Genomic DNA, 17,449 nt, shown 5'->3' on the forward strand with positions numbered 1-17,449 from the left:
CTCTGCTCTCAGACAGCCCCACTTAAGTAAGGGCGCGGGTCCCTACTCTTGGCGGAGCGCCCAGCTCGAGGAATCAAGATTGAACATATAACACGGCAGACAACAGGCAAAAGAACACGGTGTGGTCAATGGTTGCAGAGGGCATCAGCTCTAGCATAGAGGGCAGGTAATGAGGACCAAGGAGATGGGAGAGATACTGTTGCTGGGGATGGGGCTCAATAATTCGCGGGAGCCTTAGAACTGGAATGCCTTTCTGTCCATCCTCTCTCTGGCCCCCCAGCCCTGCAGGGTAGTGATCAGGAGGTCATCAGAGTTTCATTCAAAGTTGGCACTTGCAGCTGGAGAACTTACCCTCCATGTAATAGTGGTCCTCTCTGGATAAGATCATCAAATTCCTTGGCTTCCAGTTCTTTCCTGTCTGCAGCAGGTCCCTGGACACCTCTCCCCAGGACCCCTTCCCACCACAATGGGAAGGTGCAGATAGCTCACAGCCAAGAGGTGGGCAGGCCTAGTCCAGTCTTGACCTTGGAGCTGCCTTTAGTCTGGGGCTTGAAGTTCACTCAGGGCAGAGCCTGGGTCAGCAGCCTAGAAACCCTGGGACTATCAGCAGCTGGGTCCCACATAGTTTCCTGGGAAGAATCCAGTCCCCTCCGAGCTGACGCCCTCACACCAGCCATTGGAGTAGCGACGGGTGATGCAGATGATGGTTCCCTCAGAGAAGGAGAGCTCGTCGTCCTTCTGGCGGGTGTATGGATACAGTGTCACCACTGCAGGGCAGGAGGAGAGGAAGCTGTGAGATGTGCCTCCTGTCTCATTATGGAGATGCAGGGGCCCACATACTGGATTCTAGCAAGCATCTAAGGGAGAAGGCTGCAGGGGGTACCTTCTCCCAAGCCCTGGGGACCCCTCCCTAGCTCAGTTAACAATACCAGGCTGGCTGCTCTTTCCAGCTTGGTTCTGGAAGACTCCTGAGTGAACATTTGCTCAGTTTATCAGAATATTGGGGAGGACAATAGGCCCATAATGCCTCTGGGATAGAAGAGTGGGGGGAACCCTGGTGGTGGGATCTGGTGCCCTTCAATCCCAGGAGTCAGGTACCTTTCTCCAAGTAGGAAACGGGGACCCAGCTGGGCTCTTCCAGTCCAAGGCCTGGTGGAGGTGGCAGTTCCAACTCATCTACATCCAGGGGTGGAGGAGGGGGCAGGTCCAGGGGCTGGGGTAGTTCTGGGGCTGGGAGGGAAGGCAGAGAGGCTGCAAGTGTGGCACAGGGAACCCCCTCCCACTCACCCCAGGAAACTTCAGTGTTCAAGAGCAGGGTGCCGGAATCTACCCATTTCATGTAATCTTCCTCCAGCCCTTGCCCATGGTCCTTCCACAATGCCTAGTGCAGAATAGGTACTCTGTAAACACAACCTTTGGACAGTGTAGGGTAGCCAGAATGGCACTAAGCAAGTGACTGTTGGGCAAGTCAATTAAACCTCTCAGACTCAGCTTTATCTGTTAAATGGGAGTGTGCGGATACTGTTAAGGTTAAGTTTGAGAAAATGGATGAGGAGCTTCGAATTCAGGGCCAGGTTATAAAGCAGGTGCTTAGTTATGTTAGTTCACTTTCTCCACTTCCTCTCTCTCCTGTTACCCCTACCTTGGACGAAACGTTCACTGAGGTGGGCCTAATTTGATTCAAGAGGGTGGGGAGGGGTATGGGAAGGTGAGAGCAACCCCATAGTTGAGCTAGAAGGAGAGGGCGGAGCTCCTTACCGAGAGGGGGCATAGAAAATTCCTCCAGCGGAGGGGGCAGGAGGCAGATATCCGGGGCTGGTAGAGGAGGTGGGGCCATGGAGCTGGGGAGAAGTGGGGGTACTGCCTGCGCCTTGGTCGTGGAGACCCCACCAACACCTTCAGCGCTGCTGAAGACCAGAGAAAGAGGGACTCGGCTAGGTTAGGCAACATCTCCCCCAACTCAGCATCCCCTGCAGCTGGCTCTGCCTCTTTGATCGATCATAAGCCCCGCTCCTGTGAACCCGAGTCTCTCAATTCCAGTAGACACCGTGACAACTGGCTGGAGGCCCCCCTCAATTTCCCCCCACCACGGCCACCGCCAACTTGAATTTGTGGGGCTCACCCGGCCGAGGTCAGGGAAGAGGCAGAGGAGGCTGCGGACAGTTTGCCGTTGGGCACCACGGGGAGCTGCACCGGCTCGGGGATCCGGGGCGGTCTCCTAGGGATGGAAGGAGGGAGGGGGTGTCGCTGGGGAAGAAGGAGGAGGGGCAGCTGGTGGAGGATGAAGATTGACGCCCAGTGCAGAGGTGAGGGTGAGGGAGTAGTTTCAAGATCGAGTGGGTGGTTTGGTTCGCGGTGAGGTCTCACCCTAGGGTAGCGGAGGTGGGTGCGGCAGGCGCCTTGACGCTCTTTCGAGACAGGGTCCCGGTCCGTGACAGCTGCGTGCTCAGATCCTGCAAGGAGGGGGCAGCTCTGACATTGATGGAGACCTCCCTGTAACCCCCTTCATCCCAGAGAGGAAATGAGAGAGAAGCAGTCGAGAACCGGGAGGGAGAGCATGGGCAGAGCAAGTTCCTACTTCCACTTCCCAGCCCCCTCTCTCACTCCATCCCACCCCACCCCCTCTTGCTCATTGCCTGGGCTTGAGCGCCAAGTCTGCCGCAGGCCCCACGGAAAACCTCAGAGCACAGACGTGGTCTGAAGGCCACTTCCTCTGCATGGCCTCAACGGCTGAGTGGGCCCGTCATCCTACCCTCCTCCCAAAGCATATTAGTGCCCAGAGTGGAGGTCCCTAACTCTGACAGATCTCAACTCCAGCGCAGGGCTGGGGAAGGCATGGGGAAAGGAAAAGACCATGCCATTTAGAGATGTCCTACCTGTCGTTTTATTTTTTTATTTTATTTTTTCCTACCTGTCATGTTAGCAGGCCTGTGGAACTGGCTTTGGAGAGTTCAGGGCAGAGAGGAGCAGAAATTTAGAGGAGAATGTGCAAATAACGAGGTGCAAATCCACATGCAAGGGAGCCCTTCTATGACTGATAGGGTTTCCCCAAGAGTGGGTACACAGAGAATGATGTCCTCTGCTCTAATTCACTAGGGACAAAACAAAGGGACTTGAGCCGAGCCTAAAGAATTTAAGTTGGACAATAAGAAGAACTTACTGGTGGTGAGGCCTGGTGACTGAAGGAGAGAGTGTAGTTTCTACTTTTTGGGGAGAAGACATGTTAAGGATATCGAGCAGTCATTTAGATACAGAGGAGCTTCAATCTGACCTGGAATGTTGGAGTGTGGGGACAGGAATTGACAAAATGGATTAAGGTGTGTGTCCTCTCTCACCTCCTAGAAGGAGATGGGCTGAGAAAATGCCAGTCATGCTTCCCTGTCTTCACCATGTCCCCTTCGAGTGGCTGCATCCCCAACCCTTCTCACCCAACAGCAGCTCTAGGGTGACTTCTCAGTGCAGTGACCTCAAACCTCCAGACAGAGGAAGTCGCTATTCTCATGTGGCTGGGGAGCCATTCTCATGCACACCCTGACAACATCCTCCCTTCCCCCTCTTCCCTTCCGCACACACACCCAGCACCCACAGCTCAAATGTCACTCTCAGCAGATCATCTGACTACAGGGTAAAGGCCAAATCTGGAGGGAGGGGTCATGAAGGCTTTTCACGGAGGAGGAGAGGGCTCCTCCTCTAAGGAAGACTTGGGGAGTAAGGGGACCACTTAGGGTGATGGTTTCAGGGAGTGTAGAAAGAAAAAGGCTGCAGGTTGGGACAAGAACGTGGATGTGGACGAGAACTGGAGGCCTGGAGAGAGAGGAGCCATGAGAAAGAAGAAGAGGGTGTGGAGAAACCTCTCTCTACCTTGATCCCGTGGCCAATGTCGTCCAGGCAGCCGAAGTTGAGGGGTTTCCTGTAGTAGGGAGTGAGAGGAGGTAGGCGCTCGGGGGCGATGATTTTCTGGCCGGGGGGCAGCCGCTGGACAGTGGCTAAGGTGCCAATCTCCCTTCGGGCCACCTTTTCCATATGCATGTTCACCATCTGCACGACAGGGTTTGAAATGACAGTGAGGCGGCCTCTGTACAGCCCCTTCCGCTTATGGGTGGAAGAGGGTAGAGGCTTTGGTGTCGGGGGTAGAGGCCATGGGAGTCAGTGAGGTCCAGAGAAAGAGCGAGTTTTGTCCCCAAGGCCAAACAGCATTTGAAAAGAGAGTTGCCAGGGGAGGATGGAGTCACTTTGGAGTAACTTCCTGGTGGAAGAAAATGAGGGTTATTATTAGCTGAGCAGGAACCAGAGGAAAAGAGAAAATACGGCATCTGTGGGGATGCCAGGAAGAGACTGAAGCACTAGGCTGGCCTGGGAGCAGAGGAGGACAACATGGAAGCGACTGAGAATTGTGGCAGGATCAGCTCTCCCTTTGGGGGGATAAATAAGTAAATTAACTTTTCCTTGGGATGTTCTGTGGAGAAACCTACAGCACTGAGAGCGGGGGCACTCAGGTTGTTAGGGCGAGAGGAAAAGACACACCCCACACTGAACATGGGGGCAATGCACAGGCCAGGCTGATGTGTAACTGGATCTGTGCATGTGGTTTATGGGGCAATGAATTCCTCAGCCAAGGATTCAGGAAGGAAGGAGGAGGGTGTGTATAATAGATAGGCGGGGGACACTGTATAGGGCAGTGCGTTTAGGGCTGAAGAGGACCTTGCCAAGCAAGCACTCTGGGTCTATAACGTTTATTTAGTCACTGTCTGTGTTTAGACGGAAACAGGGTGCCTCTTTCCTGGACTATGCAGCCATCGTGATTGGTAGAGACTGCTTTCTACCATGCAAGGTAGAATTTAGAGAAAGAAAGAGCTCTGTCTTCAGGGAGTTCCTAGTCTGGTGGGACAGCAAGGCCCAGCACTGAGACACAGGCACAGAGATAAGGAGGCTCAGAAAGCTTGGGAAGTGCCAAGGTTCTGTGGCAGAGTCAGGCATTTGGATGTGGAGAAAAGCAGGAAAGAATTTTTTGCTGGAGAAAATGCCCAAGTGGGGCTGTAGAGTTGGAGGCTGATGCAAGAAGCTTTCCCACACCCCTTACCTGGCCCAGCGTGCTCACACGGGCTTCCACCTGCCGCAAGGCGGCTGCCTGCAGGTCTAACATGCGCAGAGTGTGCCCAGCGAGATTGCCCACCTGGTAGGCCACACTGGCCAGGGCCTGGGTGGTAAAGGACATGGTTTCCTCCAGCGCCTTCCTCTTGTCTGTGGCCTGAAATACAAACAGTCCTGGTCAGATGCCAGCACCTTCCACTGTTCCTTGGCTGGGCCAGTGGAATAAGAGAGGGTATAGGGAAGGTGGGGGCTAAATTGGGAGAAAGCAGCAACCCTTAGGTGCTTGAAGTGGTTTCTAAATGAATGATGATATAGTAAGAGGAACTCAGAAGACACCGGGAAAGCAAATCTGCAGCCCTGGGGAACGGGTACAGGAGAAGGAAAAGATACCCCTCCTCAAAAAAGCTGAGGATTGACCACCCTCTTGGGGAATAAAGGTGAATAGTAGAGCGAGGAAGGCAATACTGGCTGGAGATGAGATCTTCTTGAACTTAAAACTAACCAACCAACATCAGGCCCCCATCCCAGATCTTCTAACCAGAACCCCTGGGAGGGCGGCTGATGAGTCTATGCCTTTAAAAACTCCCCCAGGTGGATCTTGTGTTCTTTGGTTTGCCCCAGTCTTCCAGTGGATGTTTGGGAAGCAATGATCTGATCCATTTTATAGATAAGGAAATTGAAGCCCAGAGGAGAGTGACTTCATTCATTCATTCATTCATTCATTCCCTCCAGCTTTCCAGTACGTGGAGAATAAAATCCAAACTTCTAACTATGGCCCGTATAGGACCTCACAAGATTGGATCCTGCTTTTCTCTTCATCCTCACCTCCTACCATTTCACCCTCTCATTTACTCCTCTCCAGTCACACTGGCTGTTGAGTTTCTGTTCCTGATCAAACTAAGATAGTTTGTGCCTTAGAGCCTTTGCATTTGCTGTACTTCTTTCTAGAATCCTTAGTACTAAGTCTCAGCTCCTCAGAGACACCTTCCCTCACCATCCTACAATTTACCCCAGCCCCTTCTGTATTGACTCTCTGACATATTTACCCTGTTTTCTTTTCTTCAAAGCACTTAGCACTACCGGCAATTATTTATCTATTTATTTTATTATCTGTCCTCCACCACATACACACAAACACTAAAATGTAACCACAGCGAGGGCAGAGATTTGTCTGTTTTATTCTGGATCCCATCCTGGGATAGTGCTCCCCACACAGACGATACTTAAGAAATATGCATTTGTGAATTAATTAATGGGTTGAATGCAAACCCAAATACTTGCTGGGCATCTTCCCATTGCATTCTGGGTACTGTGCCAGGGGCCGAGCTGGGTCACACTGCCAGTCAGTGATGGAGGAGTGGGCAGGGAGTGACTGAAGAAAGAAGAGGGTTTTTTTTAGTCCCGGATCAGACACCATGGGGGCTGGGGCAAAACTTCTCTGGTCATCTGGTTCCCCAGGCAGCTTCCTCATCTCTGGTCGGGTCATGGTGTTGCTGCCCTCTAGCCTGTACCTTTCTCCAGCAGGGTAAGAAGTAAGTCTAGGGCAAGCCTATGGCAAGGCCAGTGGACTGACAGGCAAGGCTACACCATGGAGTCTCCTTGTTAAGAGCACTCAAGTACTCCTCAAGGCCAGGCAGTGGAGAACAGACCAGAACCTATCAAAGCAAAGTGCTCAGAGAGCCTGGGTGCCTCCCATGTAGTCTGAGCCAGGTTTTAGCCAAAGGGCAAACCCAGACTCTCCTGAGCCACCCCTCTTGTCACTCCTCTTAGGAGTCCCTCCGCCTTTCTCTTCCGACAGCAGTTAAGAGATGCTCATTTGCATGCAATTTACATTTCATCAGCATATGCAACCGATTGCTTTGAAAAGGCAAAGCAATCAACCCAGAATGTTAAAACCAGAAAAGATAGCAGTTCTTGTTCCAGTTCAAGACCTTCCTTTAATAGGTAAGGAAATGAAAGCCCAGACAAAACAGCGACTGCTCCTTTGACCTCCACCCTCCCTGGACCGGCATGTGCAATTCATCACTGAATTTTTCCTATCAGCTCAAATAGGAAAAATATCTACTTGATCCCAGCTCTGGGAGGCTAGAACCTGGGTGCCTACCAACCCCTGGCCTTGGTCTTGGACCAAAGTTAGGTCTCCAGGTCAAGGGTTTGGGATCCATCTTCAGGGCTGACTGTATATTTGTTATGCAAATTACCCCATCAGTAAACTCGATGGACCCTGACAGAGAAATCTGCAGTTGACCCCAGCCTGCCCTCCCCCATTCCCCATGGGTCCCCTGACACCTGGTTGTGGAGGAGGGAGTGGGTGGGGGAGGATGGAGGACCTGGGAACCAGGTTTGGGTAAAGAGAAGTTCTGAGAAGTCATGCAAACTCTTCCTAGGCATTTGCTCCCCAGTCAAAGATCCTCGGAGAGGTGAGGAAAGGTAATTGGTCGTGCGGTCATGCAGTTAGTTTTCTTCATGAAGGAAGCAGGCGTCCAGGAATATTGACCTGTGTTAGAGCTTCTGATGCCCTGGGTGTTTTGTAAGGGCTGCTTCACCTCACTAGAATTGATTGTTGTTATGTCTGTGTCTCTCATCCTTCTGATGAATGATGATCATAATAATAAGAATAATAATGATAATAACTGCCATTTATCCTGGCCTCCTTAAGGGGCAGACACTGCGCTAAATGCCTTAATACGTTGTCACATTTAACCCTGTGACCACCGTAAAGGAAGCTATAAGGAAAATTTGCCACAGGACCGATAGTTGGTAGGTGCTGGGGTTGAAAACTAGACTCAGGTATGTGTGCCCTCAAATCCTATGAGCATACTGTGCGCAAATGAGAACCCACCCAAAAGTACTTTGACATGTGCAGAAGTTACTGAAGGAATGGGAGGACTGCTTTCATCCTTATCGACAGAAGGAGTGCACCTGCCAATATTATGAGAACAGAGCTGGTTTACGAGCCATGTTTCATCTCATGTACAAGTTGGTCATTCAACAACTGCACAGACAGAAATTATACCCTGGGTAGCGTTTTCAGCTAGAGATTTGGTGGATGGGCTCTGGAGTCAGAGTGACAGATTCAAATCCACATTCTGCCACAAGCATGGCTGACCTTCGAAGAGTGAGTACTCTGCCTTGATAGGCTTCAGGTCTGTTCTCCACTGACTGGCTTTCTTAACCTCAGCCTCCAGGCCATGAAGTGGGAGTGGTTCTCACCTCACAGGACTGGGGTAAGGACTAAAGGAGGCAATGCAAAGTAAGGGTGCAGAGCATTTTAACTGTTATTATCAATGACTCTCTTTAATCTGCCATTTTCCCCGTGAGCACCTACCTGCTCCTTTTATTATTATTTTTTTCAACACTCCTACTGATCTGCGAGGTCCCTGTGCCTCTTCCCACAATTTGGTTAGAATAGGTTAGAAAAATGAAGTTTTACCCAAGGATAACAGGGTTAGTCTGTAGCTCTTAAGGAAGCGGCGAAAACTGAGGACAGAGAGTCATATAGCAGACGACAGGGCTTGGCTTCAGAAGTCAGGAGGCCTGAGCTGACAGCCAGCTCTACTGTTTCCAGGCTGTGTGACCTTGGGCAAGTCACCTCGCCTCCCTGCGCTGCTGTTTCCTCACCTATGAAATAGGAATACTAATATTTGTCGCACGAGGTGGTTATGAGGATCGATGAAACGACAGAGGTGCTCAGTCATTAAGTTTTTCTTGTCCCTCTTCCCTTGATCCGGGAATCTACCTGCTCAGCTGAGACAACCACATAATTTAGAAAACTGTTCTAAAATGCCGCTATCTCGGTCTTTGGCTGGTAGCCTGCCCCCAGCAGTCACGTTGTCCATTCCCCGGCCTCTGCGTCAGACCCCCTCTCTTTAACCCAGCCTAGTCTGACATATTTTCAGTCTCCTCTCTTTCACTGGTTCACCTCGAGTTCATTACAATGTTTGGGAAGTTCTTCTGAAGTCTCACCTAGAGCCAGTCTGAAAATGGAACGATGGCAACAAAATTAGTGTGAGGACAAGTCTTTGGGCCCCGGGGATTGAAGTGCGAGGCTGGGAAGGAGATGAACCTAGGGTGAGACCTGATAACAGGATAGAATAGCACTGCCTGCCCAAACATCTCTGCGGCTTCGGAAGAGAGAAGGGGCACAGTGGGGGCTTGGGTAGCTTGAGATCAGGGTTGAAGTTCAGGGGACTGGGTTGAAGCCAAGGCCTGGAGCAGGAGGATTTCTCTGTCAAAACCCAGGACAAGAACCTGTCAAGATGCCTTCCGCGGTCTTGCCCTGGGGGTGGACCGGGGGCCCCTGGAGGGGCCAGAGTGTCAGCGGCCTGTGCCCACTCTGCTTACCTGCACATAGTTGTCCTCACAATAATCGGCGACTCGCAACAGGGCGCTGTGGTTGCCCCGCAGAGCCTCCCGGCCCGTGGGTATCTCAAACTCCTGCAGCTGCTGCAGCTCCGCCATTGCCCCCAGCTTCTGACAGGCTCCCCTGGGAGGCGCTGATTTTGTGCCTCACCCTGCCCTTGATTGGTTGCTCTGCCTTCCCTCCCTCTCATTGCTTTTGGTTTCCTCTTCGTGAGAGACCCAAACCTGCTTGCAAAGGGCAGACATGCTCATTCCGGGACAAGAGGAAGTCAGTCCTTGCTCCCTGGGCCCATGCCTCTCTGTCTCCTGCCCAGAGGAAGGGGAAAGCCAGTGGCCCCTTTGGGGGCCCGGCCCCGCAATCCTTCCCAGCAGAGGAAGCCAAGGTCGGGGCAGCTGTGATTGCTCCCTGGGCCTGGAGAGGAAACTGTTTGGGGGGATGGGTGGGGTGGGAGACTGCGGAGGAAGGGGCTGGCCCGCTCTGAAGTGGGGGGTGGAGATAGATTTTCCACTCATGGAAGGGGAGGAAAGGGCAGAGGGTGGGGGCTTCCTTGGGAAGCCCAGGGATGAGTCACCAAGGGACAGGAGAGTGGAGGGTGGAGAGGATATGGGGACCAGTCATGCTGAGGGGCCATGTAGTGGCAGAGCAGCAACAATGGAAAACAGACAATGCAGCAGCAAGAGGAATCAGGCTGTACACCACGAAGATACAGCCAGAGGTCCCCTGAGAAGTGTTATCAAGCCTTTGAAGGGTTCCATGTGATGAAGATCTCATGTGCATGCTCTGTGCCTGATGGAGACCAGACGTTGTGAAATGGATCAAATGTAGTGAGGGACTCAGACTAGACAATAGGAAGGACTTGGCTTTGAGAAGCACCAGGTTCAATTTTCAGATGAACTGGTCAGGTTTAGGAAGCAGCGGTGGATAAATAGAGCACTAAGCCGGCCTCAGGAGGTAAGTGCTCTATTTCCTGCATTAACAGGGGAGCTGGACTAGATGACCTCCAGGATCCTTTCCCAATCTCAAATGCTTAGAGTCCACAGCTGTGAGTGGGACTCGATCCTGGAGCAGGGGGAGTTAGGATGGACTCTAGGCCTCCTTCCTGCCCCTCCCGCCACCTAGGCTGTGACTCTAAAGGCAGGAAAAAAAGAAGATCACTCACTGACCGTATTGGTCCCTTACTATCTGCTTTTCAAGAGGGTATTTTTGTTATTGGATAGGCTTCAGCCTGAGCAGGAGCTCAGTGTCTGTCATCTCGGGTGGTCCTGGGAGGAGACCCAGAGAAAGATCAGGATATGGGTCCTATTCTGGGGGACTGCTGAGGGAGACCTATGCCCAGGGCTCAGAGAGAGGCATGGAGGCAAAGAAGCATGGACACAAGTGTTCGAGGTAGCCATGGGCCCAAGTGCTAACTGGCACAATCTCTTATGTAGATACATTTTTATCGAATGAGTGAATGAAGAGAGAGCCAGGAGAAACTTGTAAGGTGAAATTATGGGGCTCCAGTGGGGGACACAAAGGCTTCTTGGGTGATGGAAGTTAGGAGCTGATCTAGGACTTGCTTCATTGGGATGAACCGCCTCAGCACAGGCTCAGCGGTAGGGGAGGGGAGAGCTTGGAAGAGAAGGTGGGGGAGGAAACCATTAAGGCTAGAGGGTGAGAACTGGGGAAATAGGCTCTAAGCCAGAGGAGGGGTCAGTAAAGGAGTGGGGCTCACGCAGGGGGAAGGGTGTCTGCTCTGGTGGCAGTGAGGGTTTGGAGGCTCAAGCTGATGGAGGGGCTTAGAACCATGAGCCTGTGATCAGCTTAGGCCTCAGAGATTTGGGCTTCCGGGCCATCTGCTTTATCCAAAGACTTTTAGCTGATGAGGAGCTGGGACGCTCAAACACCATCTTGACTGGTCGGGGACAAGTGACTTGAAGTGCACGCTTTTTCTCAGCAGGTGAGAGGGGCTGAGGTTGTCCTGGGCTGGAATATAGTCTTAGAATTATTGAGATTAGGCACCAGACAGGACTTCCTGATAACTGTGTAGTGATGATGGTGATGATGATAAATGTCTTCAGTGTTCATTATGTGCCAGGTAGTGTATTAAAATATTTTATATGCATTATTTTTTAGTGCTCACAGTAATCGTATAAAGTAGGTACTACTATTATACCCATTTTACAGTTGGGGAAACTAAGACTCAAGGAGGTTAAGTGACTTGCCTAAGGCCACACATCTTGGAAACAGCAAAGCTGGGATCAGAGTTGGCATCTGTCAGCTTCCAAAGCCCTTCTCTAAACCACTAGGGTACACTCTCCCCTGACAGGAGCTGGAGTTTCCTGAAAACTTCTACCTGAGTTGTATGTGGGACAATAATTTTGCTTCCCAAATCTTCCTCACTGAAAGAAACTCCTTTTCCCTCCTCCAAGCTCTGATTCCTGTTTCCTCCATAGACAGGTCTTTATCTGAGGGCAGAGGTTGTGCCTCTCCCATCAAACTGGGAGTGTCCTCTCCTCCTGAGCTTAGACTGGAAAACAAACAATGCAGCAGCAAGACTCAGCTTAGACTCAGGATGAAGGGAGGATGGGAGGATGCGGAGAACATATGGTGAGCAATGAGGGGCATGAACTGAGGGACACGGCAGGAAAGAAGGTAGAAGTTGAGACGTGGAGAGTGCAGAGGAGGGAGCTGGAAGAGCCCAGGAGATTTGCAATTTCATCTACGGAATCCTTTCCAGGACAAGGTCTCTCTAGTGCAAGATGGCCCAGGAGCTCAGCGAGAAGGACCTATTGAAGATGGAGGTAGAGCAGCTGAAGAAGGAAGTGAAGAACCCAAGAGCCCTGGTGAGCTTCCTCTTTCCTTCCTTACCCCTTCCTGTTCCTCATGGAGTTGGGAAAGACAATGGGGTAGTAGAAGGAGCAGGACGTGCCCTTGGGTTGGGGTAGGATGTGGAAAGAGGCTAGGGTTTGACCCCATGGAAATGCATGGGAGAGAACCTCAGAGCCTGGAGGGATCAGGGGTTTCCAGCCCTGTTTCTGGGCTGGGCCTGGCCCAGTGTCCCTCACAGGTATGAGTCAGGCTTTGTGGTTCTGGGCAAGGAACTCGCGTTCCTCTCACACCTGCCTTCCCTTTCATCTTTCTCCTCTCTGGCCACTGTCTCCATCCTGTTCAGAAGCCTGTTTTCTTGGGGCTGACCAAGTCATAGATCCTGAGCAACAAACAAGGGCCAGAACCATATTTTGCTTTCTCACAGATCTCTAAGACGGGAAAAGAAATCAAGGATTACGTGGAGACAGAAGCAGGAAATGACCCTCTTCTCAAAGGCATCCCTGAGGACAAGAATCCCTTCAAGGAGAAAGGCACTTGTATGATAAGCTGATGACACTGGAGCCCCTCACCCTGAATGTCTGTCCCTCCTTAGCCCCACTCCTCACCCAGAACCAAGTGTCCTGGGACACCCAAGGCACCAAGGAATTTCCACCTTCTCTTAAGTCACAGAATGAGTAAAGATATCTGGCTGCATGCGTTGTGAATCCATTTCCCAACCCCACTTTCAATTCTTTTCTCCCATGATCTCCTCTCCCTACTGGGTACCTGTTGATCCTGCTTGGAAACCTTCTGATCCTCCCTAGGTTGGCAGTTGGCCCCATGAGTGGTGGGTTCTGAAGAGCCTGCAATGCCCTGAGACCCCAGAGGGCAGGCCTTGGGAGACATTTACTCCTCCTTAGGGATTGCCCCCTCGCCCCCGCCCCGCCGCCATTTCCCCCCCTCTACTCTCTTCCTAGGAAGCAGCATTTCCATCAGAGTAGTTTAGGTTGAGAGCCAGAGGCGGGAGGCCGTTTTTTCCCCATCTCATGTCTGATCTTGTGGTCTTCCTCACCCCAGACGGCCTGATAACAAGAGTTTGTAAGGTCGTGATTTATTTAATATGATTGAGGGTCTGTTGTGTGCCGGGGACCAGAGATAGAAGGGTAAATAAAACTAACGTGGCTCCTATTTTCATGGCATTTAGCAAGAGAAGACATGGAACGGTTTACAGTTAAGTCCGTGTCACTATGGGGAAAGGTAAGTCAGGGGTGGTGTAGACACACACAGCAAGTGTAGACATTCAGGGCAATGAACAAGGTCATTGTGAACTATTATTGCAGGCCAGTGGGGGCAAAGGCAGAACAGGAAGTGGTAAAACGTGAGGCTGGAAAGGGAGAGGGGTCAAGTGTTAAAGGACTTTGTTCCAAGCTCAGGTAAGAACTTTCTTCTTCGCCCTTAGGACAACAGAAAGCTTAGGAAGGTATTTAAGTAGCCAAGGGACAGGCTTAGATTAGCAGAAGGGAGGCTGGATCTGACTAAGGGCTGGGGGTACAATGAGGGAGAGACTGATTCTTGGGCCTTGTTAGCAGGGCAATTACTACCTAGAGGAGCCACAGGCAGACACTCATGATACAATGCATTCAGTGCAATATCAGAAAGGTCTGCTAGGATATGATGGGAACCCACAGGAGGGCTACCTAATCCATATGAATGGGTGTGTTGCACGAAGTCCTGAGCTGAGTCCTAAAGTGTTAAGTTGTAAATGGGTGGATGGATGGTAAATCTGGTCAAAAGCATAGTACAAAGCAGATGCATAGATATGAGAAGGGGAAAAAAAGGAACCAGGTTTGAAAGCAAACATCCATCAGATTGGACTTGTTGGAATGCCAAGAGATAGGCCTAGATCCTTAAGATTTACTGCTGGAGGGGTGGGGTTGGGGGTGACCAGAGAGGTCTAATTTTCTGTTCTAAACAAACTTATCTTCTGGGAGTGAGTTGATAATGTTTTCATTTGGAAGAAAATTGGCTTTTGGTAAGATCAAAAGGGGAAAGTGGAGGCAGAGGGACAATTAAGAAGATGATTATCGGATCAGGGGAGAGGTGGATTAAAGCAGTGGCCGTAAGTCTTGAGAGGGAGATAGGGGTGAAGAGTTCTTTGGGAAATAAAGTTTTCAGATCTTGACATTTCATGGAATTGTCAAGGATGAAGTCCAAGTTGATGGCTTGGGAGATTACTAGGTAAGATTGGAAGCCAAGTATCTGAAAACGAAACTAATACAGTGATAACACAGCTACAAACTCACTCAGCCTCCCCTCCCCAGAGGGCCACAGCCCAAGGGCAGGTCCTGCTCCTACCAGTGAGATCATAGGCCACTGGTCAGTATCCAGGATTTCCCAAAGTGTCCACTCCTTTCCCAACTCCGTCCAGACCCCACTTCTGCAACCTAGAATAAATTCAGCCGCCCCCAATATACTGCACTCAAAAGAAGGAAAAGAAGAATGAGAAAAAGAAAACATTTATTATTTTTTTTAATTTTTATTATTATTTATGCCTATAGCACCTGGTGTTCCTCCTAGGTGGTCTCCCAACCGAGTACTAACCAGGCCTAATTCTGCTTAGCTTCCGAGATCAGACATGGGGCTCGTTCAGGGAGGCATGGCCAGAGACCAATGACTGGGTATGAATCCATGAGCTTCCATGTGTAAAACAGACGTGCTAACTGCTACACTATGGAACCAGGTCCAGAAAACATTTAAATACAATAATTCTTATTTTTTTCAATGGGGAAGGGTAAATATGCCATATGACTCCAGCAGTAAGAAAGAAAAAACAGATGGGGGCTACAGTCGCAGGGGTATGAGCCACGTGGCCATGTCTTCCTTCTTTCACCCACCAGTCCTTGTTCTTCTCCCTTCAGGTAGAATCTCACTGGCTGAAGTATTTAGTCCAAAGGAGTGAATCCAACCTTTATTCCTAAGGAGTTTGAACCCTTGGCAGGGCTCTGAGTAAGATAGCAGTTTCTTCTGTTCACCTTTACTCAGGGCATGACACCCCAGGTGTTCTCCTGGGTCCTCCCATACCCTTCCTGGCCACCTCAAAGTATAATAACAATCATAGGACCCCTGAGCCTCGAGGTCAGTCATGGGCCCAACACTCTGACCCCCCTTTTCTGTCTGTTTTCCTAGTGCCAGAAGGAGCCTTAAATGGCCGAAGGGCAATCTCATTTTCCACTTCAAAGGAATTATAATTTCGTGCCCTGGTGGCAGCATTCCTTCCTTGCCTGCTCGAAACTTCACATTAGCAAGTTGAGAAGATGAGAGAGATCATTCTGAGAGCAGGTCACTGATGTGATCCAAGCTGTCCATCCCTACCTCTATCCCATTCTTGAGTTGTTGTTTTTTTAGCCTGAAAGAAAAGCACTGTGTGTTGTTTCTGGTTCAGTTCAGAGCACATCCAGCAGCCCTCTGACCGTACTTCATCTTTGCAAAGCGATATCTCCTAGATGGCACCAAACTGAGATTTCACCAGGCCAGTCCAAAGCCATCAGTTTCCAGATGCTGGACACATGGTGAGATCAGCAAATCCTGTCTACATTAGTCCCTTGCCTTACTTTATTAAAAATTCAGTGGTTACATTTCTAAATAATTTTAGATTTACGGAAGAGTTGCAAAGATAGTACAGGGTTCCTATATGCCTTTCACCCATTAGCTTCTCCTATTGTTAACATCTTACATAACCATGATACTTTTGCTAAAACTACAAAAATTAACATTGGTACAATACTATTAACTAAGCTCCAGACTTTATCTGGATTTCTCTAGTTTTTCTACTAGTGTCATTTTTCTGTTGCAGGATTCATATTACACCTAGTGTCTAATTATTTTCAGTGGGAAGAACTCTGGGTTGGAGACAGTATGATCTAGGATACCATGGCCACCTAGAAGACATTCCATAGGTCCACAGATGGCAGTGTTGGCAGGGACATGACAGGCAAGAAATACAAATCCAATTTCTGAATAAGTGCCTATGGCAACACTGTCTGATCCTTCCACTGACCTGACACTAGAGAACTATCTGTTTGCTGGAGGTCTGGTGTTACATGAGAAGTTCAGGGTTGTCGCCATTGCTGGCCCATGAGTGGAGTTGCATTGCCTTGATGACGGAGAAGCTCATGCTGTTCCACTGATGTATACACTCTATTCCTGACTCTCTGGCTGCTTTGTTTCATGAGCCCTACCTAGTCAGCCCCGTGGGGAATAAAGAGCTTCTGCGGGGTGACTTCTGGTAAACCTGTTCATGACACTTGAATATTTTTAGTCTCTGAACTCACCCTAAGGGAGCCAGCCATATAGCTCTCTCCAGATACCCCTGTCTTCTGTCCTTCCATTGTGTCCTAAGACCTGGTCCTCTGACCAGAACCTTAATTGCTTCCCAGGAACGAGATAGGAAGGAATTCCTTTCCCCAAACAACTTCCAGTGCCATCCTTTAGAAGGGCAATTCCCAGAGATAGGGGAACCACTGGAACCCAGACACTCAGATGTGATTAGGAACGGAATTGGGAAAGTGCGATAAGAAGGGAGAAGAGGTGACAGATTGGAGGGATAATTGCAAAGTAAGCTTTTTAGGGTTTAGAGATTGATTGGATGTTGGAGGATGGCCAGGAAACTTCAAGGACGACCTCAAGTTTCTTTCTGGGGTGACTGAGCGAATGGTGGTGTCCCCATCTGGAAAGCCCTCCCCACCAGATGACTCTAGGTGATTCCCCTAGGCTTCTCCTCCTTCCCTTTTTGTCCTGTTGAGAGTTGCTGAGAGGTGGACATTGATACTACAAAAGTAGGTGACGCTGCTCAAGATGGCTGCACGGATCGAAATGAGAAAAGGCTAAAAATGGAACTTGGAGAACATCAGCACCTCAGGCTGGGGTGGAGGAAGAAGAGCCATGAAAAGGGCCAAGGAGGGAGGGTCAGAGGTGTGAGGACACCAGACAGAGAAATTTTGATGATCCTGAGCAATAAAATGATACCAAGCCAGGAAAACAGAGGAAGAAAGCGGGAAAGCTCTTGGACTCCTGATTTTCTGGTCAATCAACATCGAGCTGAACAATTCTCCCTAGATCCTTAAGATTTACTGCTGGAGGGGTGGGGTTGGGGGTGACCAGAGAGGTCTAATTTTCTGTTCTAAACAAACTTATCTTCTGGGAGTG

The 17,449-nt window shown here is 50.2% G+C and overlaps 2 protein-coding genes across 2 annotated transcripts; one reads left to right on the forward strand and one right to left on the reverse strand.

Annotated features, from left to right (window-relative positions):
* Nucleotides 1–121: 121 nt before the first annotated feature.
* Nucleotides 122–9,552, reverse strand: ABI3 (ABI family member 3). Its single transcript, XM_011382637.1, has 8 exons — nucleotides 9,436–9,552; nucleotides 5,081–5,248; nucleotides 3,862–4,038; nucleotides 2,368–2,453; nucleotides 2,123–2,218; nucleotides 1,759–1,907; nucleotides 1,099–1,230; nucleotides 122–767 (listed from the first exon to the last, which is right to left on the reverse strand). The coding sequence occupies exons 1-8, from the start codon at nucleotides 9,550–9,552 to the stop codon at nucleotides 604–606; spliced, it is 1,089 nt and encodes a 362-aa protein (XP_011380939.1). The 3' UTR covers nucleotides 122–603.
* Nucleotides 9,553–12,195: 2,643 nt separating this feature from the next.
* GNGT2 (G protein subunit gamma transducin 2) lies at nucleotides 12,196–12,815 on the forward strand. The gene is made up of 2 exons (XM_023524652.1): nucleotides 12,196–12,279; nucleotides 12,690–12,815. Exons 1-2 carry the CDS (start codon nucleotides 12,196–12,198, stop codon nucleotides 12,813–12,815), a joined length of 210 nt encoding a protein of 69 aa, XP_023380420.1.
* The last annotated feature ends 4,634 nt before the right edge of the window (nucleotides 12,816–17,449 follow it).

This window comes from Pteropus vampyrus, unplaced genomic scaffold (assembly GCF_000151845.1).
Source record: "Pteropus vampyrus isolate Shadow unplaced genomic scaffold, Pvam_2.0 Scaffold486, whole genome shotgun sequence".
NCBI classification, from domain to species: Eukaryota; Metazoa; Chordata; class Mammalia; order Chiroptera; family Pteropodidae; genus Pteropus; species Pteropus vampyrus.